Here is a 23,966-nt window from a genome sequence, read left to right as displayed (position 1 = left end):
TTTTACCATCAGCATAGCGCTTCCACTCAGCGCTTGAATACGCTTCCACTGCGGCAGTACCCTAACTATATCTGGCCCTCATAGCGCCCCTTTGCCCCCACTGCCAGTGCCCCTTCTCGCCCTGCCTTGCAGCGTTTGTTGTTGTTGTTGCTGCCATTTTGTCTGTTGACCCGAGCCCTCCTTTGACCTCGCTCCCGCCTCCCTGCTGCCCCTCCCACGCTCCGCCCCCTCGACTATCCATTTAATGACTAATGTTCCAACGCGCAGCGTCCACGCCGAAGGTGCACCAAAGGTAAGCCCGTCTACGCCTGGCCCGCGCCTAGCGCCTGTCCCCCTGGTCCCCGCCATACCCAGCCCACTAGAGTCACATACGATGCCGCAACCCTCCTCGCCCTCAACCCCGGACGCGCTCCACAATGCTGCGAAGCCACCCCAGGACGTACCCACGGTCCATTCACCTGCCTCTCCTGCAAGTTCAACTGTTCCAGGACCCTTACCAAACCCACCTCCTCCACACGCAGCCCCAACGCGAACCACCTGAAGTGCTTCCTACTCAACACCCGCTCGGTCCACAGACACGCAACGGAACTCTGGGACCTACTCGACACTGCTTCACCTGACATCGCCTTCCTCACAGAAACCTGGATGAACACATCATCAGCACCCGACATAGCCATAGCCATACCGGACGGCTACAAGATTACCCGTAAAGACTGCACCAACCAAACAGGAGGAGGAATGCCATCATCCATAAGAACACCATCAAAGTCACGACCAGCGCCGATGATCTTACAACCGCCGAACATCTCCACTTTCAAATCCACACCGACCCTAGGACCACACTTAGAGGCACCCTCATCTACAGGCACCCGCACTCAATTCAGCGATGACATCACGGACTTCGTCAGCCCACATGCCCTCGCCTCCGAGAACTACATTCTTTTAGGCGACTTCAACTACCACCTTGAAAACAAACACGACAGCAACACCACCTCCCTTCTGGACAACCTGGCCAATCTCTGACTCAAACAACTTGTTGACGCCCCCACCCACGTAGCCGGACACACGCTCGACCCTATCTTCACCTCCAGCAAGCACATCTCCTTCAATCGCACCACAGCCCTCCACTGGACGGACCACAGCTGTGTTTACTTCAGCTACAAAACCACCCTGAACCACAACCGCCCACAACCTATTCCTCGGAGAAACTGGAACAAAATCACTTCCGACCAACTCCTCACATCACTCCACCAAAACCCTCCCACCCTCTCATCGGACCCAAACCAAGCGGCCACCAATCTCAAGCAATGGATCACCCACAGAGCTGACTAACACCCCTGAAAAAACACCAGATCAAATCAGCCAACAAAAAGGCTCCCTGGTTCAACGGTGACCTTAAAAAATCCAAGAAGCTATGCCGCACCCTGGAGAAAACATGAAGAAAAAACCAGACCACAGACAACATGTCCACCCTTAAGGCAGCCACCCGCATACACCACCAGCTGATTCGATCTGCCAAGAAATCCGCATTCAAGGATCGTCTCGACAACAACTCTCACAACAGCAAGGAACTCTTGAACATCGTTAAAGAATTCACCAACCCCACCGCAGCATCCAACGACATCACTCCATCCCAAGACCTCTGTGACGCGTTATCCTCCTTCTACAACAAAATTGCCGACATCCACAACAGCTTCGAGAACACTCCCAGCATTCAACCCTCCCCACCCCCCTCAGATCCAACCCCGCCAACTAACAATCTTAGCGCCTGGAACCCAATCACCACTGAAGACACCATCCGCCTAATGAACTCGATCCACTCTGGCTCGCCAACTGACCCCTGCCCCCACCACATCTTCAACAAAGCGGACTCCATCATCGCACCCCATCTCCGTGATGTCATAAACTGCTCGTTCAACTCTGCCACCTTTCCAGAAAGCTGGAAACACGCCGAACTCAGCGCCCTCCTGAAGAAACCCACAGCAGACCCCTCTGAACTTAAAAACTACCGGCCCATTTCCCTCCTCCCATTCCCGGCCAAAGTCATCGAGAAAGCCGTCAACAGCCAGCTCGCCGCCTTCCTTGAATCCAACAACTCCCTAGACCCATCCCAATCCGGATTTCGAGCCAAACACAGCACCGAAACTTCCCTCATTGCAGCTACTGACGACATCCGAACTCTACTGGACAACGGTGAAACAGTGGCCCTCATTCTACTAGACCTCTCCGCCGCTTTCGACACAGTCTGCCACAGTACCCTATACAACGCCTCAGCAACATTGGAATACAAGGAAAAGCCTTGGACTGGATAACCTCATTCCTCGCTGGGAGAACCCAAAGAGTCCGACTTCCCCCTTTCAACTCTGATGCCACCGAAGTCATCTGCGGCGTACCACAAGGATCTTCACTCAGTCCCACCCTCTTCAACGTTTACATGAGTCCACTCGCTTCCATCGCGCGTCAACACAACCTCAACATCATCTTACGCCGACGACACCCAGTTAATCCTTTCCCTCATCAAAGACCCCAACACCGCCAAAACCAATCTTCACGAAGGCATGAAAGAAGTAGCCGAATGGATGAAACATAGCCGCCTAAAACTCAACTCAGACAAAACGGAGGTGCTCATTCTAGGATCTTCCCCCACTGCATGGGACGACTCTTAGTGGCCTTCCGCTCTGGGCACAGCACCCACACCCACAGACCATGCACGTAACCTTGGCTTCATCCTAGACTCCTCTCTCTCGATGTCCAGACAAGTCAACGCAGTCTCATCCTCTTGCTTCAACATACTTCGCACTCTCAAAAAGATCTTCCGTTGGATCCCCCTGGAGACAAGAAAGACTGTCACCCACGCACTGGTCACAAGTCGACTGGATTACGGCAACACACTATACGCCGGAATCACAGCAAAAATACAGAAAAAACTCCAACGCATCCAAAACGCATCAGCGAGACTCATATTGGACATCCCTCGCCAAGATCACATCACCGGACACCTAAAAGACCTCCACTGGCTTCCCGTCAACAAAAGAATTACATTTCGCCTTCTCACCCACGCACACAAGGCCCTCTACAATCTAGGTCCCGAATGCCTCAACACTCGCCTGTCCTTCTACAAACCCACCTGCCAACTAAGATCGTCCAATCAAGCCCTTGCCGCAGTCCCACGCATCCGAAAATCCACCATGGGTGGCAGATCCTTCTCCTTCCTTGCCGCCAAGACCTGGAACTCACTCCCCACTCACCTCCGCCTTACTCAAAATCACATCGCCTTCAGAAAAGATCTTCAAACATGGATATTTGACAAATAATGATCCCCTTCCCCAAGTGCCTTGAGACCCTCTGGGTGAGCAGTGCGCTATACAAATTCCAGAACTTGAACTAGCCTTGTATCCAAATCAATCTGTGATCGCCTTCCTGCTTGCGCAGACCTTCTGAACCACTGCAAGCCCTGCTTCATTCTCCCAGTCAGCAATGTCCTGATCAGAGGATCCCTCAGTGTACTGCTATCACAGAAGGCCAGTGTTCAGACATTTAGCACCTACAGAAAGGGACCATTGCCAATGTCGAATCACTGGCCATTGCAAAAATGATCACCTCACTTGGAGATCACCATGAACCCTTCGCTTCTGCTCGCACAGAGTACAAATGCTGATGTATTATTTACACAGCCTCGCTCAGATACCTGACCCTCTGACAACAATCCTCATCTCCGTGCACACCAGCACTCTCATAAGCGAGACTGTACTAGAAATCCCCAGTACATAGAAGACTAACATTCTTTCACCCATCCATGTGGAACATGCACTTCAATCTGTCCTTTCCTTTACTCCTTTTCAGTAGGCCTCTGAGGACCAGTGTTTTCTCCTTCCATTTTCCATCCCTCTGATCTCTTCCAATGAAGAAGCCCTGCGATCTATAGTGCTATTGAGAGCCGGCATCTCTCCCCGAGCAAGGCACTGGAACCCATCTTGTCCCAGGTTCATTTCTGTCATTGCAGACTGCAAGGTAGTTCCTAGCATCAGAGCCCTCCATGTAAAAAAAAAAGTCTGAATGCCATGGAGAACCTGTGATACCTCTGTGCCTTGGCAGTGCAGAGTATTGGGTGTTTAATCCCTCCCCAGAGATTGTGCATCAGCCCTCTAGCTACTAGTATACAACTGTATCTACCCTGTCAGATACAGTGCAGTTTGTCTTCCTCCATGCCAGAGCAGAGTATTCAAACGTTAATGCAGACCCCAGCATCAGATATGTCTGAGGACCAGGACACACATGGCTTCATTTAGGCACGTGGTTTTCAGGGACAATCCATAAGTAAGGTGTGTTGGTGCTCAGCACAGCCTGTTCAATGCTAGTGTACTAATACTGCTTGCTGCATCTGGCCAATCACTGATGCCATGAGACTGTGCCCGCATCTTGCGGTCACCTAGTAACCTGAGATGGCTCAGTTCATACTCACTTGTGGTATACTGAGACTGCTCACCCTACTGTGCTGATTGCTCCTAACAGTAATGAATGCGTCGCGCTGTGCCCTGCTATCTGCCTTTTCCTTTTCTGACTAATGCCGTCTTTATTTACAGCTCGACTGTTGTGGTACCAACACGCTCACCAATCTTTTTGCATCATTCGCAACAGACGATCTCTGCCCGGAGAGCAGCACACTGGCAAACATTGGCAAGGTAGGTCCATTAAGAGTGCACAAAGGTCCACAGATTATTAGTTCTGTCGCCTGACTTAGTAGGCGACTGACCCACCATGTTGCTTGCAAGCGGAACAAAATACTCTATTGAGATCTGGTGATCACCACGTTCTAAGTGCTTATTACTTTGACAAAAGTGATTTGTACCAGGTGACTTGTTTTGTTCAAGGAGGGAAATTGGAATTGGATCTCATGGGCCATGGATCAGCATTTGATTAACTCTACTACCTTTCCTGATGTTGGGACTCCCAGGTTTGGTAGTTTACCGACATTTGTCTGTATTTATTACTGTTTATTTTTTTGTCAATTTATATGTATTTATCCATATTTATATGGGGGAGAGTTAAAAAAAAAATGAAGCTTAACCTCGTATTTCTGCATATTTGTGACCAGTAATTGTACACTAATACTTAAATGCCTAGTTTAATGGTGTAAGTTAACTTATGATACATCAGTAGGCTTGTATGAAAAGGAGTTTTAGTACTCACACGTGTGCCATCTGCAGCTGTTCATGATCGATTAGCAACCTTCTCCATATAACTTGGAGCTGTTGACCTAGCAAGGAGGATTGGCATAATTGGAATCCCCCAGAAAAGACTTACCAAGCACTTTACTGAACTGTTGATCGTAATTTTTTTAGACCATCGTTTTTGTACAGCATGATGCTTTTAATTATGAATTCCTTTTTAATCCACAATGTTTTTACTCAAGTGCTGTTTAATTCCAGTGTAAATTTGTAATGATTTTAATTATTCTGCAAATCTTACTAGGTTGGCAAAAATTTTTTAGCAACCTTCACCTGATCAGTCGGAGCTGTTGACTTAGCAGGATTGATTGACATAATTGAGATCCACCCAGTAAATACTTACTTTCAGTTTTTAACCATTTTTTAAAATAAACAGACCGGGAATTAGTTCCATAAAAGAAAATAGTCTATACCTTAATGAAGCCTTAGCAGGTTGTTTAAAAGTTCTAAAAAATAAATAAATGCGTTGGGGATTCAAAGGATTGTGAGAGGGTTCCCCTACAACTAACTAGCATTAAATGCTAACATTTATGCATTGAATGTGAGGAAGCAGGCCGTTTGCGGGTTTGACCCACACTTTTGCCCCCATTTTTGATTATTAGGTGCTGGTGTAGTGGCTCTGGAATGCCCTGAGCCCTAGTAAACTTGACTCCGTTCATGCGCTATGACTCTTAAAAAGGTACATGATTGATAGGCTTGTATCTAATCGTCCTAGACCAACTTACTTGTAAGTTTCTCGTATATGGTACCAGGTAAGTGTATGGTAAGTGTCTCCTGAGGAACTGCAGGTCTTGTTCTGCCACCTTGAGTGGGATATGGTTAAACAGTGCTCCCAGCCTGCCAAATGCGGACTTGAAGTGCAGTTTTAAAGTGCAAACTTGAATTTGGCATCAAGTTGTTTTTTTCAAGATCAAGCAGCCATCATGGCTGAATTTTCACCATGTGACAAACTTTCTGCTGGCCCCATATTCCACATTGTCTTCCAATGGGAATGTTGGCATCATCAAGCGAGGTCACTATCTAAAGCCAAGCAACTCCTAGATGTCACAGAGGAACAATCAAAACATAAAAAGGCCTCCTATTGCAAAGTCATCCTGTGCCCTGGGCACCCCCCCAAATTTTTGCTGACTGGAACTGGTGGTAACTGACTCACCCTGGGCTCTGTTACACCAGGCCCAGTGCCAAGCTAAAAGGAACACATTAGAGTACAGTTTAGACACCTAACATACACTAGGGTACACTATGGTATGGTGAGGTACCCCCTGTAATTGGCATGACCCACCCCATAAGCCCCTAGTATGTAATAGGGCAGGGGATTGAAACTACCTAGAAGTCTCCAGTATCCTGGGGCATGGCACTTTAGAGGCCAGCAGATTTTCAGCACTAGCATGTGTGCAGTGCTGAAGCCTGGGGTCAGTTTAAAAGCATCCCTGGGGGCCAGGACAGCTTTTAACCCTTAAATTGTGTCAAACTCGACTTTTGGGGTAGAGGCCCTTAAAAATGAAAAGCCTCCCATGTTTTTGCATATTAGGGACCCCAGGGTCACCCCTAGGTATCCCAGGGGTGGGGGGGGGGCTCAGTTATCTATAAGGAGCGCCCTTCTAAAATGAGTTTTTATATGCCTGGGTAAAGTGAAATTTTACACGTCACTCCCCATATTGTGTTAAAGAGCTGCTCAAATTCGACTTTGATGCTAGAAGACTTGGGTAAGGATAATCAGCAGATTTAGAACCCCTGAAGTCTACCCTAGTTGCACAGGGGGTGGGGGTCCTGTAGAAATTAGGGAAATACTTATTAAATATGGTTTTGTAAGCCCTGGTTCTTGAAAAGTGGCCCAAGTCATTTTCACCATTGCAAACCCCATGGCCCATAGGTTAACATGGTAGGAAGTGATCGATTAATAAATATTGATAGGAGAGGACTAGCATGACCATTCAAAGACTTCCCAGAATGGTAGTAGTAAATCCAACAATATTATATTGTTGAATTTCTCCTAAAGTGTGCTGTCAAGAAGTTATGAGACTTTCTTGTTTGAAAGTCCAAATGCAGCCGTTCAGTGGTCTGCCCTGATTGGTCAGTGTTAAGTGGATTAGCCAGGCTGCTGGGAGGGCAGTGTGCTGGTCTATAGGAATGCCAGGCCAGGAGGTGGCGTCGTAAACTATGCTCTTCAAAGGCAGAGGGGAGGCCTGGGTTTCAGTCCACTCTTACTGTCTTGACCCAGAGTCAGGGCTAGGCTTAAGGAAGGTATGTGCAGATGGTAGGGCAGAGTCCAGGGGGGGGAGGGGGGTGTTAAGCCAGCTCTTACCTCCTTGCTGGAAAATCAGCCATTATGGATTTGGAAGAATGATGCACTCTGGGACAAACTAATGCCACACTCTACAGGATGTGTTCATAACTATGATGAGTTGTCCCGCTCTCATTGGTCAGCAGTGACCTGGTGCTTGACCCAGATAATTTTGAATAAGTATCTGAGAGGAGCAGAGCCCTCCAGATCTGCTGCTTGAAACTGAATGAAACCAGAAGTGCCCTGCTGAAGATTTTTCTGTGCAAGGTTAAGGGGTGGGTCACCATTGAAGGGATGTGAGATATCCAGTTCAAACAACCAACCATAACTGTTCTGTACAATGTAACTCGCCGGCAATGGAGAAGTGACTGGAAAGGGGGAGACCTCCCACCTAACCCATACCCCGATGTACAGGAAAGGAACACATCTGTTGAAAATACTTATCCTCTGTTCTTGTGGTCTGAGGACCACGGTTGAAAAAACAACAAAAAACTAGCAGTTTTGTCCAGGCACCACAACATGAAATGCAATATTTGTCTCCTACAGTAAACACATTTGCTATCATCCTACAAATTAAACAGAACAAGGATGATGTGCAGGAAGACATTACCCAGTAGTTTAAAGAACATGATAATGGCTGTTAGCATAAACGTCCTTCTGAGTGCGCTTAAGGCAGTGATTAGGGGTATGCTAATGACAGATTTGATAGAATGATTAAAGAAGGGAGAGAAAAATGGGATGAATTGTAATTAAAACATAGGATCTGAAAGCTGTACATAGGACAGGCACAGCTAAAATGTGGAGCAAGCTTGAACCAACGGGAGCTCAATTCAAGATTGTGGGTATGGACAAGGCGGAATATGCTTCGCTCTGTCCAAAACAATACTATAGAGAGAACAGAGTTTAAAGTTTGCTACCATGCAAATTAAGTGATTTTGGCTGTTAAAGGGTATCAGTAATCAAAGACCAATCTGTGGACATTAACAAAGATGAGGCCTAGCACAAGCATTCGTCAATTATTGTAGTGACCTATACATGGTGGATCACAAATCCCCAGAGCACACTTGCGATTTGTTTCACATTCAAATACATCCAGGCTTTCTGATGCCAGAGCAGAAACTCTGGAGCGGCCCATTTAATTAGAGGAGATGATGCCAGGCATATCTAGACTCTCTACTAAATAAACCCCTTACCACAGTTGGTGCACACCTTTTCCTTAAGACATGTTGCCATACCCTTGCTCCTCTCCTGACCTGCATTTAACTCAATTGCAGAATCTGAATCCATGACTGAATCCATGCTTGATGCCTCCATCACAGTAATTCACAAACCTAGAAAGGATTACACGCTTCCTATAGATTATGTGCTCTCCTAAACATTTTCACTAAACTGTTGATGAACAGGGAGCACTGGTCCTTTCCACGTGAGACCCTCAAGGCCTTTGCCTTTAATTCCAAGTTTGAAACATGAATATTTTGCTGTTGTAGACATCCAGTTGTGATTCAGTAATGGGGGGGCGTCCTCACTGAGCTACTCATGCAAAGCTAGTATGAGACGGAAGCTTCATCTTTCCTCACTGCTGTTTGTGTTATACTTGGAACCAATAGTAGAGTGTGGAAGAATCTGAGAATCCTATGGTGACAATAGGGAAGAACACACAAGTGGTGTGTACATGTGTGTATTATATTTACAGACCCTGTCCTGATACTACTCACCCATCCCTTGCACTCCATCGAAGCTTTGAATGAGGAAATGTGTGAATTCGGGGGGTTCTTGTCTCTGTAGTTTTAATTTAAAACTACAAAAAGTAGTTGCGTGAGTCAAATTCAAAGTCCGTTCCATTTTCAGTGTGTCCCAAACAATATTGCATACCTTGGAGTTAAAATCACAGCTTCAATAAACACAATGGTATGCATAAATTACTCTCATAATTACAAAGTAGGTGCCTACACCCAAGCTCTCCCCTCCACTTGACCAGAACTGGTCCTCCGACCAGTATAGGCCCTCTTGGACCCGGCTTTGTTCCTCTTGGCCTCTCCTTTCCTTCTCCTGCAGCTTTCTCTCCCTCATGCCTTCTCTCTTGTGCTACACTTCTGCCTTTTCCTCTTCGCTTTCAGCTTTTGTGCCTTCTCTGAACCTTTTTACTCTTGCATCTTTTTCTGAACTCTTGTGCACTTTACTGAACGTTTGTGCCTCCTTCTGAACTTTCACACTAGTGCTCCTTTCTTTTTCAGTCCTTTCATGCTTTCTTCCTGACCCTCAAATCCCCTGTGCTTTTCCCTCCTTCTTCCTCCCTCTGCTCTTTACCTATTCTCCTAAATCTTCCTGCTTCTCTCCACCCCTCCCCCACCCTACCCCCCTGCGCTCCTCCAAGAACATCCTTGATGGCAGCCGCTGTGTGACCTCTCCGCTGGCATGCCAAAGGCAAGCCTGTCTGCGCCCGTCCACGCCTGGTTGGATCACCCTCCAAATTTACACAGAAGCCACCTGTTGCATGATCAATCAATAATGCCTGTCCAACCTTTGCTGCTGCACTGCACCCCCTGCTTCCACCTTTGCTTCACCTGCAATATCCTGCCCTCCCGCTCACACCATGCTGACTCCCATGCCACCCTCTCGCAGCCTCACCAAATGCCACACCAGGCCCTCGGCAAGCTCTCATATGCATGCTCCTCAACTCCAGCTTGCTCCGAAAGCACACAATGGAAATGTGGGATATCCTCTGCGGCAGTGCACCAGACTTCCTCTTCCTGATGGAAACGTGGATAAACCCTGCCTCTCCTGACATTGCAGTGGCCATCCCAGCCCGGTACAAGATTGCCTGCCCTGACTGCCTTCACAAACCCAGACTGCAACTCTCCATCATATACAAGGTCATCCTCCATTGCTCAACTTCCACGGACCCATACACTCCCTTCATAGAACACATGTGCTTCATTCAACCTACAATCCCCTGACGGCTCCACCCTTAAGGGTACCCAAGTATACAGACCACCCAGACCATGAGGCAATTTCAGCGACCTATTCGCTGACTTTGTTGCCTCACTCACCATCAACTCAAGGACTTCTTACTGCTCGACGATTTCAGTTACCAAGACCCATCTGATCACTGCTCCATGACCTCCTTGAAAGGCTGACCAGTATAGGACTTTCTTAGCTTGTCATAGACCCCCCCCAAACACGGGGAAGGACACGCTTTAGATGCAGACAACAGCATCTCCTACCTCTCCGCCTTACCACTCACATGGACCATTCCATCGTAGACCTCAAAATCTCCACGCCACAAGCCAAAACTCCCTTTGGCACCAACCTACCCAGTCAGAACTGGAATAGAATAACCAACTACCCACGCAGCACACTCAAAACCTAGTCGAGGACATCAACTTTAACCATTCAACTCTGCCGACGCCCTCACACCCATCAAGACTCAATAACACTTCAGAATCAACAAACAGGCCTCCTGGTACACGGAAGAACTCTGGGACTCCAAATGATACGGCAAACAGCTGGAAAGGAAATGAAGAGCCAACCATGACAGATCAGCCTCCAAGGCTGCTTTTAGGCACTAGCAGCACCTTCTGAAAGACGCCAAGAGAAGTCTCCTCTTCGACCGGATCAAAGCCAGCTCCAACAGTGGCAAAGAGATATTTGCCATCGTCAAAGAGTTAACTACTCTAGAAGACTTGCCCAACGTAGTCCTCCACCCCCCTCCCCCCACCCCCAGGAACTCTGTGACAAACTCCATCTTTTGCCACAGCAAAATTGAAAAGATCTACAAGAACTAAAAATAACAGAATTCCAAGGACATCGGCAACCTGCCCACCTTCCACACACACACACCTAACCAACTGGAGAATTCTAGCCTAGTAAGAAACCCCTTCAATCATGAAAAACGCCACTCCGGGCCCCCACAGATTCCTGTCCCCATATCTACAGCTTAGGAAGACCCGTGATCAGCAAATTTCTCACCCACTTCAATTCCCCCATCGTTTCCACAACCTTCCCCGAGTACTGTAAACATGCTGCAGTCTTGGCCCTCCTCAAGAAACCTTCAACTGACCCAAACTGGATGAGCAACTTCCGTCCCCTATACCTTATCCACCTAAAGTTATAGAGAAAGCAATTAACCATCAATTCACCAACCACCTGAAACTCCACAATCTCCTTGACCAAACCAGTTTGGCTTTTGAAGCCATCATAGCACCGAGAGAGCACTCGTCGCCTCTGCAGATGAGACACAGGAGAAATAGCTGCCCTTGTACTGCTGGATATCACTGCTGCGTTTGACACTGTAGTATACTCCAGCCTCATAAAGACTATATGCAGCAGACATCCAAGGTCCAGACCTCCAAAGAATATGCTTCTTCCTCATAGGGAGAACAGCCAGATTCCCACCCTACACATCAAAACCCAAGGACCTGATCTGAGCAGTCCCTCCAGGATAATCCCTCATCCCTACTCTGTTCAGCATATACATGGCGCCGCTTGCCAATGTCCTCAGATATCTCAGCATCTCAATCATTTCCTACACCGATAACACCCAGATCATCCTCTCAATGCCCGGCAAGTCCACCAACACCTGATCCTCTTCACCAAATGCATGGTTTGCATAGCGGAATGGATGAAAAACAACTGTCTGAAAGAAACTCAACTTGGACAAAACTGAAGTGCTGACTTTCAGGAACAAAAACTTCCCCTGGGACTCATAGTGGCCATCAGAACTTGGTCCAACACCTATACCCTTTAACCATGCAACAACCTAGTAATCATCTTGGATGATTAACTCAACATGGCCTCACAGGTGAACAGTCAGCACCTCCCTGCTGCCACACACTATACATCCTCAAGAGAAATAATTTTGAAGTGGTTCGCCTTGAGTGCCAGGTGCACCATCACTCAAGCCCTAGGCTCTAGCAGACTGGAGATTCTGACAAGTGTTATCATAGTCTAGCCTCTTCCACCACCAACTTCAAACCATCCAGTGCTCAGCAGCTAAACTCCTCCTCGGCCTTCCACGTCACAAACACATTACGCCACACCTCAGAACTCCTCTGGCTGTCTAGTCACAAATACTGCCAATTCAAACTCCTTACACATCCATATAAAGCACTACACAACATAGAACCAGCGTACCTCAATTGCTGCCTTCTCTTCCGACAACCGACCAGACTACCCTTAGCCTCACTACCCCTTGCACGCACCCCCAGTATCCACAAAAGCAGAACGAACTGCATAGCCTGCTACTATGTCACCCAAAACATGGAACAACCTACCTCCACACATCAGGGCCTGCTCATCACTTCATGAATTCTGCAAGAGGCTGAAGCCCTGGCTCCTTGACCAGCCCCCAGCAGACAATCCACACATCCTGCTCCTGGAAACCTTTTGGGTGATAAGTCACTGTTGTAAAGTGGGTTATTGGTACAAACAAATGTAGGTCTGCCACTGGCAAAAAGGCCACTAACACATGATAGGACCCAGCATAGGTCTTAGAAAAGTATACCTATGCTCAACCCTAGATAACGTGGCTGCGAGCAGACGGACTTAACTTCAAAGACAGGTATGTAAAGCATTTAAAAACACAATTTCAGTAAATAATCAAGACACAACACAAAATAAAAATCCAACACCAATTTATAAAAATAGGTAATATTTTTATCTTTTAAATGACGCCAAAACGAAAAAAAATCCACTGTAGGAAACCAGGAATATTAATTTTTAAAGATTTGTCACTTTCTAGTGCTACGAAACAAACCGTGCCTCTTTTAGTCATTTTGTTTTCTCGGTCAGGGACACACCTTTATAAATTGTTCTGGAGAATTTTCTCACCACTGTGGTGGGCCGCTTTCTTCAGCAAGCTGGGTCAAGTTAGAACACCTTCCTAGATTTCTGCTTGCGGGTCCCAAAGTATCCAACACACAATTCAAGGTTCTGGAATCTCCAAGAGGGTCCTTGAAAGTGTGAACCTTCAATTCCCCAATCCACTTGAACAAAACCCTTACAAATCCATTGGTACTCCAGGCTTTAAATTCTTTGTGGGTCTGTCAAGGTGAGCTCTGTTAACCTGTAGCTTGCAGGGAGTTCCACTCTTGTCCGTTGACAGCAAGGTAATCCACAAGGCTGCAGTTTCACTTGGTACAGTCATCAGAGGTCAGGCCTTAGAGTTCTAATGTGTTGCACAGCAAAATCTTTTCAGCAGGGCACTTCTTGCTTCATTCAGTTTCAAGCAGCAGATCTGGAGGGCTCTGCCCCTCTCAGATACTTATTCAAAATTCTCTGGGTCAAGCACCAGATCACTTCTGACCAATGAGAGATGGGCAACTCCTCATAGTTATGACCAAATCCATAATGGCTGATTTTCCAGCATGGAGGTAAGAGCTGGCTAAACACACCCCCTGGGATTGCTTATTTCCATGGACTCCCCCCCCCCTACCATCTGCACATACCTTCCTTAAGGCTAGCCCTGACTCTGGGTCAAGAGTCAGAGTAAAATTGAAACCCAGGCCTCCCCTCTGCCTTTGAAGTGTATGGTTTACGACTCCACCCCTTGGCCTGGCATTCCTATAGACCAGCACACTGCCCTCCCAGCAGAGTGATTACCCCTAGGGGTTCTTCATCACCTCTTTATAGCAGCCTGGCTAATCCACTTAACTCGGACCAATCCGGGCAGACCACTGGAAGGCTGAATTTTGACTTACAAACAAGAAAGTCTTAACTTGTATGTACACTTTAGGAGAAATTCAACAATTCAACAATATCATATTGTTGGATTTACTACTACCATTCTGGGAAGTCTTTCAATGGTCCGGCTAGCCTTCTCCTATCAATATTTATTAAACAATAACTTCCTACCAGGTTAACTTATGGGCCATGGGGGTTTGCAATGGGGAAAAGGACTTGGGCCACTTTTTTAGCACCAGGGCTTATAAAACCATTTTTTATAAGTATTTCCCTAATTTATACAGGACCCCCACCCCCTGTGCAACTAGGGGAGACTTCAGGGGTTCTGGACCTGCAGAAATATTGCAGAGCCTCAAAGTCGAATTTGAGCACCTCTTTAATACAATGTGGGGAGTGAAATTTACAATTTCGCTTTACCCAGGCATTTAAAAACTCATTTATAAGGGCGTACCTTATAGATAACTGACCCTCCACCCCTAGGTATCCCAGGGGTGACCCTGGGAGTCCCTACTATGCAAAAACATGGTAGGTTTTTCATTTGTAAGGGCCCCTACCCCAAAGTAGAGTTTGGGCACAATTTAAGGTTTAAAAGCTGTCCTGGCAACCAGTGCTGCTTTTAAACTGACCTCCGGCTTCAGCACTGCACACATGCTGGTGCAGAAAATCTGCTGGCCTCTAAACTGCCATGGAGACTTCTAGGTAGTTTCAATCCCCTGCCCTATTACATACTAGGGGCTTATGGGGTAGGTCATGCCAATTACAGGGGTACCCCACCATACCATAGTGGTCCCTAGTGTATGTTGGGTGTCTTAACTGTATTCTAATGTGTTCCTTTTAGCTTAGCACTAGTTAAACAGAGCCCATGATCAGTCAGTTACCAACAGTTCCAGTTAGCAAAAAGTTGGGGGGTGCCCATGGCACAGGATGACTTTGCAACAGTCATACTCTACAAATCCATATAATATGCCAAATAATACAACATGATATGACGCTGACATGGTATTTAAAGGTGTCTCCTGGCTGAGCAGACTGGTGCTGGTGCAAACAGTGTTGCCCAGGATTTTGTTCCTTTTCCAGATGCTCCCCCTACAACACCCACATTCAGTGTTAAGATTACAAGGGGCCAGTCAGAACTATGGACCAAGAAGAAACCCAGGCTGACTGGGTCAGGCAAATTGAATGCAACCAAGAAGATTGGGAAGAGTGCGGGGTGGGGCAGGTGAAGTCTGAGAGCACCAAATATTGGCTAAACAGCACAACCATGGTGGGATTGGGCAGGGGTGGATCTTAAAAATACTGCCTTTTATTTACCAGAGGATCACGGACTCCTCATGTGGAAGTTTCTGAGGCTGCCCAAAAAGCACAGGGTCTGGGACCTCTATTCTTTCCTTGTTACAAAGCACACTTATTATTATGGGACGGTGTCAGTAAGAGGGTCTTGTGGCCGCCTCTCACCCCTTGCTATATTATTCGGTGACACTTTCCCTAGCGTCATTGGAAGAAGCTTTTATCTAGTACAGTGGTTCCCAATCTTTTGGCTCCTGGGGACCCCCAGTTAATCATCCCTGGATGGAACCTGGGGGGGCCCCCACTGAATGATTATTGAAAGCCTGGGACCCCCAACGAGTCACTACTGGAAGCCAGAGACCCTGGCCTAAGCATTGTCTATGATTGAACCTCAAAACAATACATAAAAAATACTGATAAAAATGTCAAACAAATACACAAAGGAGGACTTTTTTTAATTTAATTCACAAACACATATAAATGAGAAATATACAATTTAATTTTAATAGATGGGGTGAAGCTTTTCTAAATTCAATTGAGGCAACTCATCTGTACTATATTCTGTTTGATGCACCTGCACTGCTCCCAAAATCAATTTGAGATACCAGTTAAATTTGTAGCCTCCAGTTTCAAATTCCTTCACAGTACATGTCAAAATGTTCAATTGTACGTTTAGCTTCTTTATATATACTTTATTGATCTGTTAATATTTACTTTTCTAAGTAGTCATGGACCACCTGAAGAGGTCAAAGAGCACTGGCAATGCCAATAGGTCTCACCTAACAAGAACTATTGGCTTAGACCTGTTGAAGAGCGGCACATTTTTTGTGCAGCATGGATAAAAGATTATTTTTAAGGCTCTAGGACTAGGCCAACGCTGGCTGTCATGCCACTTTTTTCCTTATGGTGGCTGGTAGTCGGCTGCATGAACTACAGGAGCATTAGAGGGAACAAGCAATCCGAACAATGACCGCATTATAGCGTTTTTTCCTATAATATGACGGGTGCGGGTTGCAACACAGATAATGGGTTGTGGGGGACTGGCAGGGAAGAAGTAACAGTCAACTGGAGGGTGGGTGAGAAGAAACGACACAGTGGGAGTTCAGGGAAGAAGCAACATGGACAATGGGGGTGGGAGGGAAGAATCCACATGGGCAACAGAGGTGGGGAGTGGGAGGAAAGAGTCAACATGGACAACGGGAGTGGGAAGGGAAAAAGCAACAAGGGCGACAGGAAGAAGAAATTAGTACCTCAATCACAGCGTTAGCTGTGAAAGCCAGTTATAAGATGGAGAAATCTGTACTTTGTCCATGCTCTACACGAAAGAAGAGGAAGTGAAGCAGTAATGCACTAGCTTATTAGGAGGCAGCAAATAGGAGCAACAGTGAAGCCAGCGAATGGTGAGCAATGGGCTTGCTCTTGCAAGCAACCGCGCAATGATGCTGCCTTAGGCGAGACCTAAAAGTATCTAATCCAAAGAGGTTCTTGGTCGCTTCTTGTGAGAAATATTCAAACTCTTAATACGTATGCCTGCATTAGAAAAGACACTAGTTCAGAAAAGCTGGGAAGCAGGAGGAGGCAGACCTCACACAAAAAAATGGTGGGCAAAATGCAATAAATCCCTAACTACCTCTAGAGGCGAACTGAGTAGAGAATCCTTAGTGAAGATGGCACATACTGGTATCAAACCCCGGCAAAATTATACGACTGGTATCCAGGGAAATCTGTGTAGTGCTGCCAAGAATGCGGTGGGACGAACGCTACTACTCCTACTTTGGCAGTACCTTGGAGTGCTGCTGGGAAAAGGCTTCAAAAGATGCAGATAGTGTCTGAGACAAAAATCCCCAGATTCCTGTTACATGTCGTCTTGTCTGTCAAGCCGTTTATTTGCACTTGCTAAAGAGATAACGATAACTGATGACGCTTGATGACGCTTGCGTCATGTGCGGCTAGAAGGTCATCACAGCACTCTAGTTCACGGACATGCTAACCTATATTAGCATAAGAAGTACGAAGATGCAATATGTCAAAAAGTATTACAAATAGTTTAAACTTATTTTAATCTACAATAAATATCCTAAACGTCAATAGAGGTATCGAGGGTAGGGATTTGTAAATAGGTGAGCCCTGGAAACTGGCATAAAACATGGCCCCAGATTATTGCTTGCATTTTGCATTTTGCAGTTTGAGAGTTGAACCCGTTCTGTAGAATACCGCCATCTTGTGGCTCGAATTAATAGCATCAACGTGTTTTCTCCTGAATCCAAATTTCTTTTTTTTTTTTTTGTCCTTCATGCGGAACTCTCAAACAGTTTTGTATTCAGGTGTTTGTTTATCATCGGAGATGGCCAGTGCCAAGCTGAGCTGCTAAATATTTCTGAAAAAGGATATTAAAGTTCCAATACAGAATTAAAGCTTTTAAAATGGCTGAGTCAAAGTGTAAGGATATGTTCAGAAATACATAGTACGTTGTTTGTGATGTCTGACCGCTTTAGTGCTGCAGATGGAACAGTTTTTTTAACCAGATGGAAGGACTTAACCTCGGCTGCTGATTTTGTAAATTGGCGTGAGGTCCAAACTTTCCAAGTCTGCTATTCTGGGCTTACTCTAAACATCCCCAATACTGTTGAACATTGGAATTTTGAATTTCTTGCTACGTGACTTCCTTCCCCGAAATTGAGGGGTCGTATTGCAGATGCGGCTCACTTGCCCACTCTGCCACAGTGTGCACTTGTGTTTGTGAGCAGGTGAAGACTGCAAAATGTAATTATTTCTATAACGCTTAGTACCCTGACGAGGCGTCAAAGCACTTTTTGGCGAGTTGCATGCTCTTCTGGAACCCAAAAAAGGATTAGTGGTGAATTAGTAGCAGGGTCTGGTGGCTTAGTGTACTAATGCATCCACTGCAGGGGCTGGTGTTCGACCTCCTGCTCACAGGTTCAAATCCTGGCCGGTCCACTCAGCCTTTCATCCATCTGAGGTCGATAAAATGAGTACCATTGAGTTGGGTGAACATGAACATCTATTATTCAGCGCCTTGAGACCCAAGGGTGATAATTGTTCTTTACAAATACACGTGTTATGTTACAGGGACATATGAGTTAATTTGAGCAGTGGACATCTGAGTCTGTTAGTTGGATTGAAAAGGCTAATTGAGGGCTAGAAGAGGGAAGAGTCTAGAAAGGGTTTATTGGGCGATCATAGTAGTAGGAAGAGGTTTGGGATGAGCAAAGGAGTTGGGTGGGGGAGAGGCTCAAGAAATGGATCATAGTAGTAACATGAGGTTTGGGGTGATACAGAGAGGTAAGGTTCAGGAAAAGTCTAGAAAGGGTTATTTTGGAGATCACAGTAGTAGAATGGGGTTTGGGATGAGTCAGAGTGGAGGTAGAGGATATTTTGAGAGCAGTATTGAGTGAAACAGGTGGTGCATTGGCGACACTAACTTTTAAAATATTTTACAGTGGGAGTGTAGTAATAAATGTATAGATGCAGAAGTACATGGAGGGTATACATGTTTAAGGAAGGTAATATATCAAGGTTTAAATTGTATTTCATAGTTGGGATTTTAAGAGTTGCTGTACGTTAGGCTAATTTATTTCAATTCAAATATTTATTTGAATTGAAGTTACATTCATAAAAGAGTAAAAAAAAATTATATACATTATTCAAATGTGTCCGTTCAAAAACTACAGGGAATGCTATCGGGGAGAAAAGAGACATAGAGCACAACCAAATTGGAAAGTGCAAGTGCAATATTTAATAGAAGCGTCTAAATCTTTAACACTAGAGTTTTAACCCTGCTTTATTCCTTATTAGATACATTGAATAAAAACCTGCTTACGCTGAAGACAACCAGTTGTGACATGTCTGTCTTCGATATACGTTCAGCCTCACTGCAGCTTCTAACACCCAGATTTCTACAGAGACCAATCCATCTTTTTCTTGCTATTTTATATGCAGGGCAGAAGAAGAATATATGTACATCATTATCCTTGACCTCTTTTGTACATCAGGAACACCAGTCATGGCGACTATCCTCATTATTTTTACCCCATCTAGATGTATTTACGTTTGTCTCTAGAATCCCATATCTAACCTTCAAAATCAAATATTGCGCTAGCTGGGGGCGACCCTCATCCAAGAAAGCTTCAAACTGAGCAGCATCTTTGAAGGCTATGAATGTCAGGGTTAGGGATCCAACAGAGTAACTATGTAACACGCTATTATTTACATGGGTCTAAAAGGAGGACTTTAATAATTTCTTGCAAATAAAGGTCAACTGTGATGGTTTCTCCCAATAATGTGATAAGCCTAGCTTCTTAATCCACGATGCCCTTTATTTATTATTAAAACTTTTTGTATTAATTTTTTTATTTATTTCGGTAGTGAAACAATTGTAGGTAATTATTATAGTTACATTGTGATAAACGGAGAACCATAAGCATCTAACCAAACTATTTATATGAAAACTATGCCGTGACCTCTATACATGTTAAGCATAGAATGTTTATATTACTTATGGTTAAAATATGTATTTAGGCAGACCTAAAGAACATCTATATACTTGAACTTAATTATACATATTTATACAAAGAAATGCACATATCTAGGTACATACATATAATCAAATTACATGTTTATATACACTAGGGTTATGCTACGCATTGTGTAGGGGTATGGTGGTTATGTAGGGAAGAGCCAACTCGTGAGTAGCCTTCTGAACATGGGCATCTGTGGATCATATGTTTGGGGGTAATAAGTTCCATAGTTTGACTGCTTGAACAGAGAAGGTTGTGCCATCCATGTTTTTTTCTTGTATGATGGGATGTTGAGGCGAAGTGCCAATCTGGAGCAGAGGTTCCTTTGAATGTTTGATTTTATTCCTGGTGAAGAGTGGTCCTGTTCCATGCATTGCTTTGTGGATGGTACAAAGCAGTTTGATTGTGAATCTTCTGGTAACCAATGTAGGGCCCTCCAGGCAGGGGAGATTGGGGTACTTGTGACTTTACAACAGATAAACCATCCTGCTGCCAGACTACTCCTACATATAATCTTTTCGAAGATTATCTGTGTTAGAGGCTGTTGGCATGATCACGTTTAGTCTGTTCAAGGGAGATAGTAGCCTGGAACTTGTGTGGAAATCTCAAGAGTCCATGATAATTCCAAGAATCCTTTCTTCCTTAGATATGGTAGGAGGTTGCCCCAGACCGTCTCATATCACAGCAAATGTGCTTTTCACATAGGTGGGGGCCCTTACCTTTATTGGGAACACTTCATTAGTTAGAGAGAGACTGTTTGAAGCTGGCAGCCGGCCTGTCATTGTGCAGGTGGCAACTTTTCTGAGTTTCAAAGTGGGGGTGTCAAATGCAACATTAGTGGCACGTTATTACTGTCATTTTGTATCATGGGCTGTATAGTTGACTCATGTTTTGGATCCAGGCCAATATTATCCTGTCATAATTTTGAGAGTTTGAGTTTTGTCTGACAGTTAGGTTTTGAAGGTAGATACTGTGGCTTCCGACCTATACCGTATGTTGGTCTCCTTCATTGGCACTTTCAGGTCACTAAATATACATGGGCCAGTCTACCTCAGAACACCATTTCAAATCCCAAAACACCTCTTCCACTTTGGATTTTCTTCAACTCCAGAAATCTGCGTCAAACACCTTGTTTTAATGTAGCGCTTTAATTGCTGTACCAGGGACCTTATCACCCACCGTTTACACACAGACCGATACAGACTCACTGAGCATCTAATGGCTTTCAGTGGGTTATGCTTCAATCTAGAATTGTGCGATACAAAAGGGGATGATGGACGGAGTGCTTGAGCAAATCGCACTCACCCCCAGTCAACTGATCTGGGTTTAATCCATCACCATTCTTTAGCTCACTCCGCCACCCCAGTTCAGACATGGCCATATGCTGGTGTGGAGTGCAAAAAAAACGATGGGTTTAGGCCCAGATCTCTGTACTGGGGTGAACGTTTGACCTGGTTCTGCATTCTGTCCAACTGTTTTTGCATCCATCTAGAATTGTGGCACAATGCTTAGACACCGATCACGGCTCTGACATACAACGCAGATTACATTTGGATTATGGATCTAATGATTGGCATACAACTAATTTATCCTTTTGGTATGAGACTAAATCTACATTTTATTAATGTAGCCTGCTTTTTGCAACATTGCATCTCTTCTTGAGTCTCATACTTTGTACAATTCCGCCATCTAGTGGTTGGGTCCAGGAGTCTTGTTTTCTTAAAAAAAAAAACCTTAATTAGCTTGTGGTGTGGGAGCCGATTTAGGCAGAGCCCCTATCTGACGTGGACCGTAATCCCAGAATGTCTGTGTGCGCTCACCATCTTGGATTCTTTTTTCCCACGTTTAGCATGGAGGTGCATTGGAGAGCTCCTAACAATTTTTTTGACAGCAGTTGAAAATGTCTCTAAGAACAAAGGAAAGCAGTCAAATCAGATTGGCGCTGGAAATGTTTTTTTATTTTTTTTATTTTAAGGATAGACTGACATTTGGAGAATGCGTGCGTATGGGGAAAGGTGGAGGGTGGCAGGGTGTTGTAGTGGGATCCCTTGGGTTTCATGATGCCATTTCAGAGTATCAAGTTTTGCCCAAATTGTTGCTTAAAGTTTGCCCTCAACATCGATAAACCAGCTATGCTCCGTCTGCCTCATGACTCTCCTGAGCTCGTATTTTAAACCAACCGTACTGGTCCACAGAGATGAGATCCTTCGAGCCCATTGAGCAAGTACAGGTAATGGTAGGCTTGTCTTAGATGGAGAAACAGAAGGCTGGTTCTCGTTGATGGAATAGATGCGTTTCTCCAATTAGGTAGTGGCGCTGGAAATTTAGGAAGAACACCAAGACTTCGAAAGCAAGGTCTACGAGGGCTAAAAGACACTCCATAGGCACCCTAAGCCCACATTGCTATATGCCTGTAAAACACCTAATTTATCGAAAGACAAGGCAGTCATACACACCTCCAAGACGCCAAACCATGCCTCTCCGAGCAGTACTTTATGGCCACTGAATCCGAAGCCCTTGACGTCCGAGATCAGCAGCATTCTCAAGGTAATTCCCATCCTGCTGGGAAAGAAACTCACCGGTAAGGATACACTGAGGAGCGTGACCATGGCTTCTATGCTCTTTCGCTTCTATAGACGATTGAGCCAAGAGAGGGAATGAGGGACGATCGTTTAGAGAAAAGGTTAATGGAGAACCTACAATTTACGCCATGGAGTGAAGGAAATGGGCATTGGAGATCAAAATAAGTACTTTATTCCCATGAAGAAAATCGCGATTCCCATGTAGAAAGGGAGGCCGGCAGTCTGAGACCCGTACATGACTCTGTACCCGGCCGACACAACAAGAAGGAATTCCTGAAGAAAGACACAATAGGAATGGGGGGGAAGACTGTAGATTGGATGTCAGTCCCAAAGAATTGGGAATAAATGAACCACGGGAGGAAATGCTGTGGAAATCGAGGCTGACTACTCTGTGCAATCCCATACAACATCTCCACTTACCATTTAGCTGTGAACAAGGCAGAGGCCTTTGGAGTGGAGATGAAGGTTGAAAGGGAGGAGACCTGCTTCTTCCTCGACACACTACCTCCTTTCTACAAAAGTAACCAGTATCTTTCACTTGTTCATCAAGGCACATAGGTCTTCTCTAAGCTGGTGAAGGCAGTCACACCAAAGAGAAGATTATATAGGGCATCAAAACTGGACCCCAAATATATTCAAAGCCATGTAGAGCCAGACTCCCTAATTGTCTCCATGGCCAGGAAGAGAGTCTAGTCACCTGGATCTATGGGACCTCTGCCAGATAAAGAAAGTAAAAGGAGAAAATAGGGAGTGCTGCAGCCATACTGTGGTGAATTGCTAATTCCAACGCACTGTTGAACCTACATGCTCCCCAACACTGGGAGGATATGGAAAAACTTCATGTCACATCTCCCGGAAGAGTATCGTAAGTGGGTGAAAAGCATTGATTGAGGAAAAAAACATTGCCAATTTCATGCCTCAAATCCGCCTTTGACACTGATATGGCACAGACCGCTAGCTACAGGGATGGTCGTGAGGCTACATGTGGCTGCACTGGAGGAGATGAAGACGAATGAAACTGCAAATGCTATGAGACCTTCAGGTTTGTAGGGCTTCATTTGAAAGAGGAAGCTTTAAGAAAAGGGAAGACAGGGGAGGCAGATATTTGCCACGCAGGATCAGAAACAGCCAGGGACCAGCCAGTTTCCAGTCCAGAGGCAGTGGTGACCATCAACCCAAAGCCCTTTTTTGAGGCAGACTTAAACCAAGGTGAAAACTCAAGAGGGGTTGCCTTGACTGCCTCCAAGTGATTCAAGCTCATCTCCTCCCCCACAACCCTCCTCTACTCCCCTACCACCCTCCTCTACTCCCCCATTCACAACACTCCTGTGGGGTTTACTGTATAGACTTCATACAAACACCACCA

The 23,966-nt window shown here is 45.5% G+C and overlaps 1 protein-coding gene across 1 annotated transcript in view; it reads left to right on the top strand.

Annotated features, from left to right (window-relative positions):
• CD81 (CD81 molecule) overlaps positions 1-23,966 on the top strand; it is a 246,284-nt gene that overhangs the window by 187,238 nt on the left and 35,080 nt on the right. The window contains exon 6 of the mRNA XM_086957706.1: positions 4,584-4,682. Within this exon, the coding sequence (XP_086813832.1) occupies positions 4,584-4,682 (99 nt within the window). The remainder of the gene's footprint in view (positions 1-4,583; positions 4,683-23,966) is intronic.

This window comes from Lissotriton vulgaris, chromosome 2_1, assembly GCF_964263255.1.
Source record: "Lissotriton vulgaris chromosome 2_1, aLisVul1.2, whole genome shotgun sequence".
In the NCBI taxonomy this organism is placed as follows: Eukaryota; Metazoa; Chordata; class Amphibia; order Caudata; family Salamandridae; genus Lissotriton; species Lissotriton vulgaris.
The sequence above is the reverse complement of the archived record's forward strand: the minus strand, read 5'-3'. Positions and strand labels throughout refer to the sequence as shown.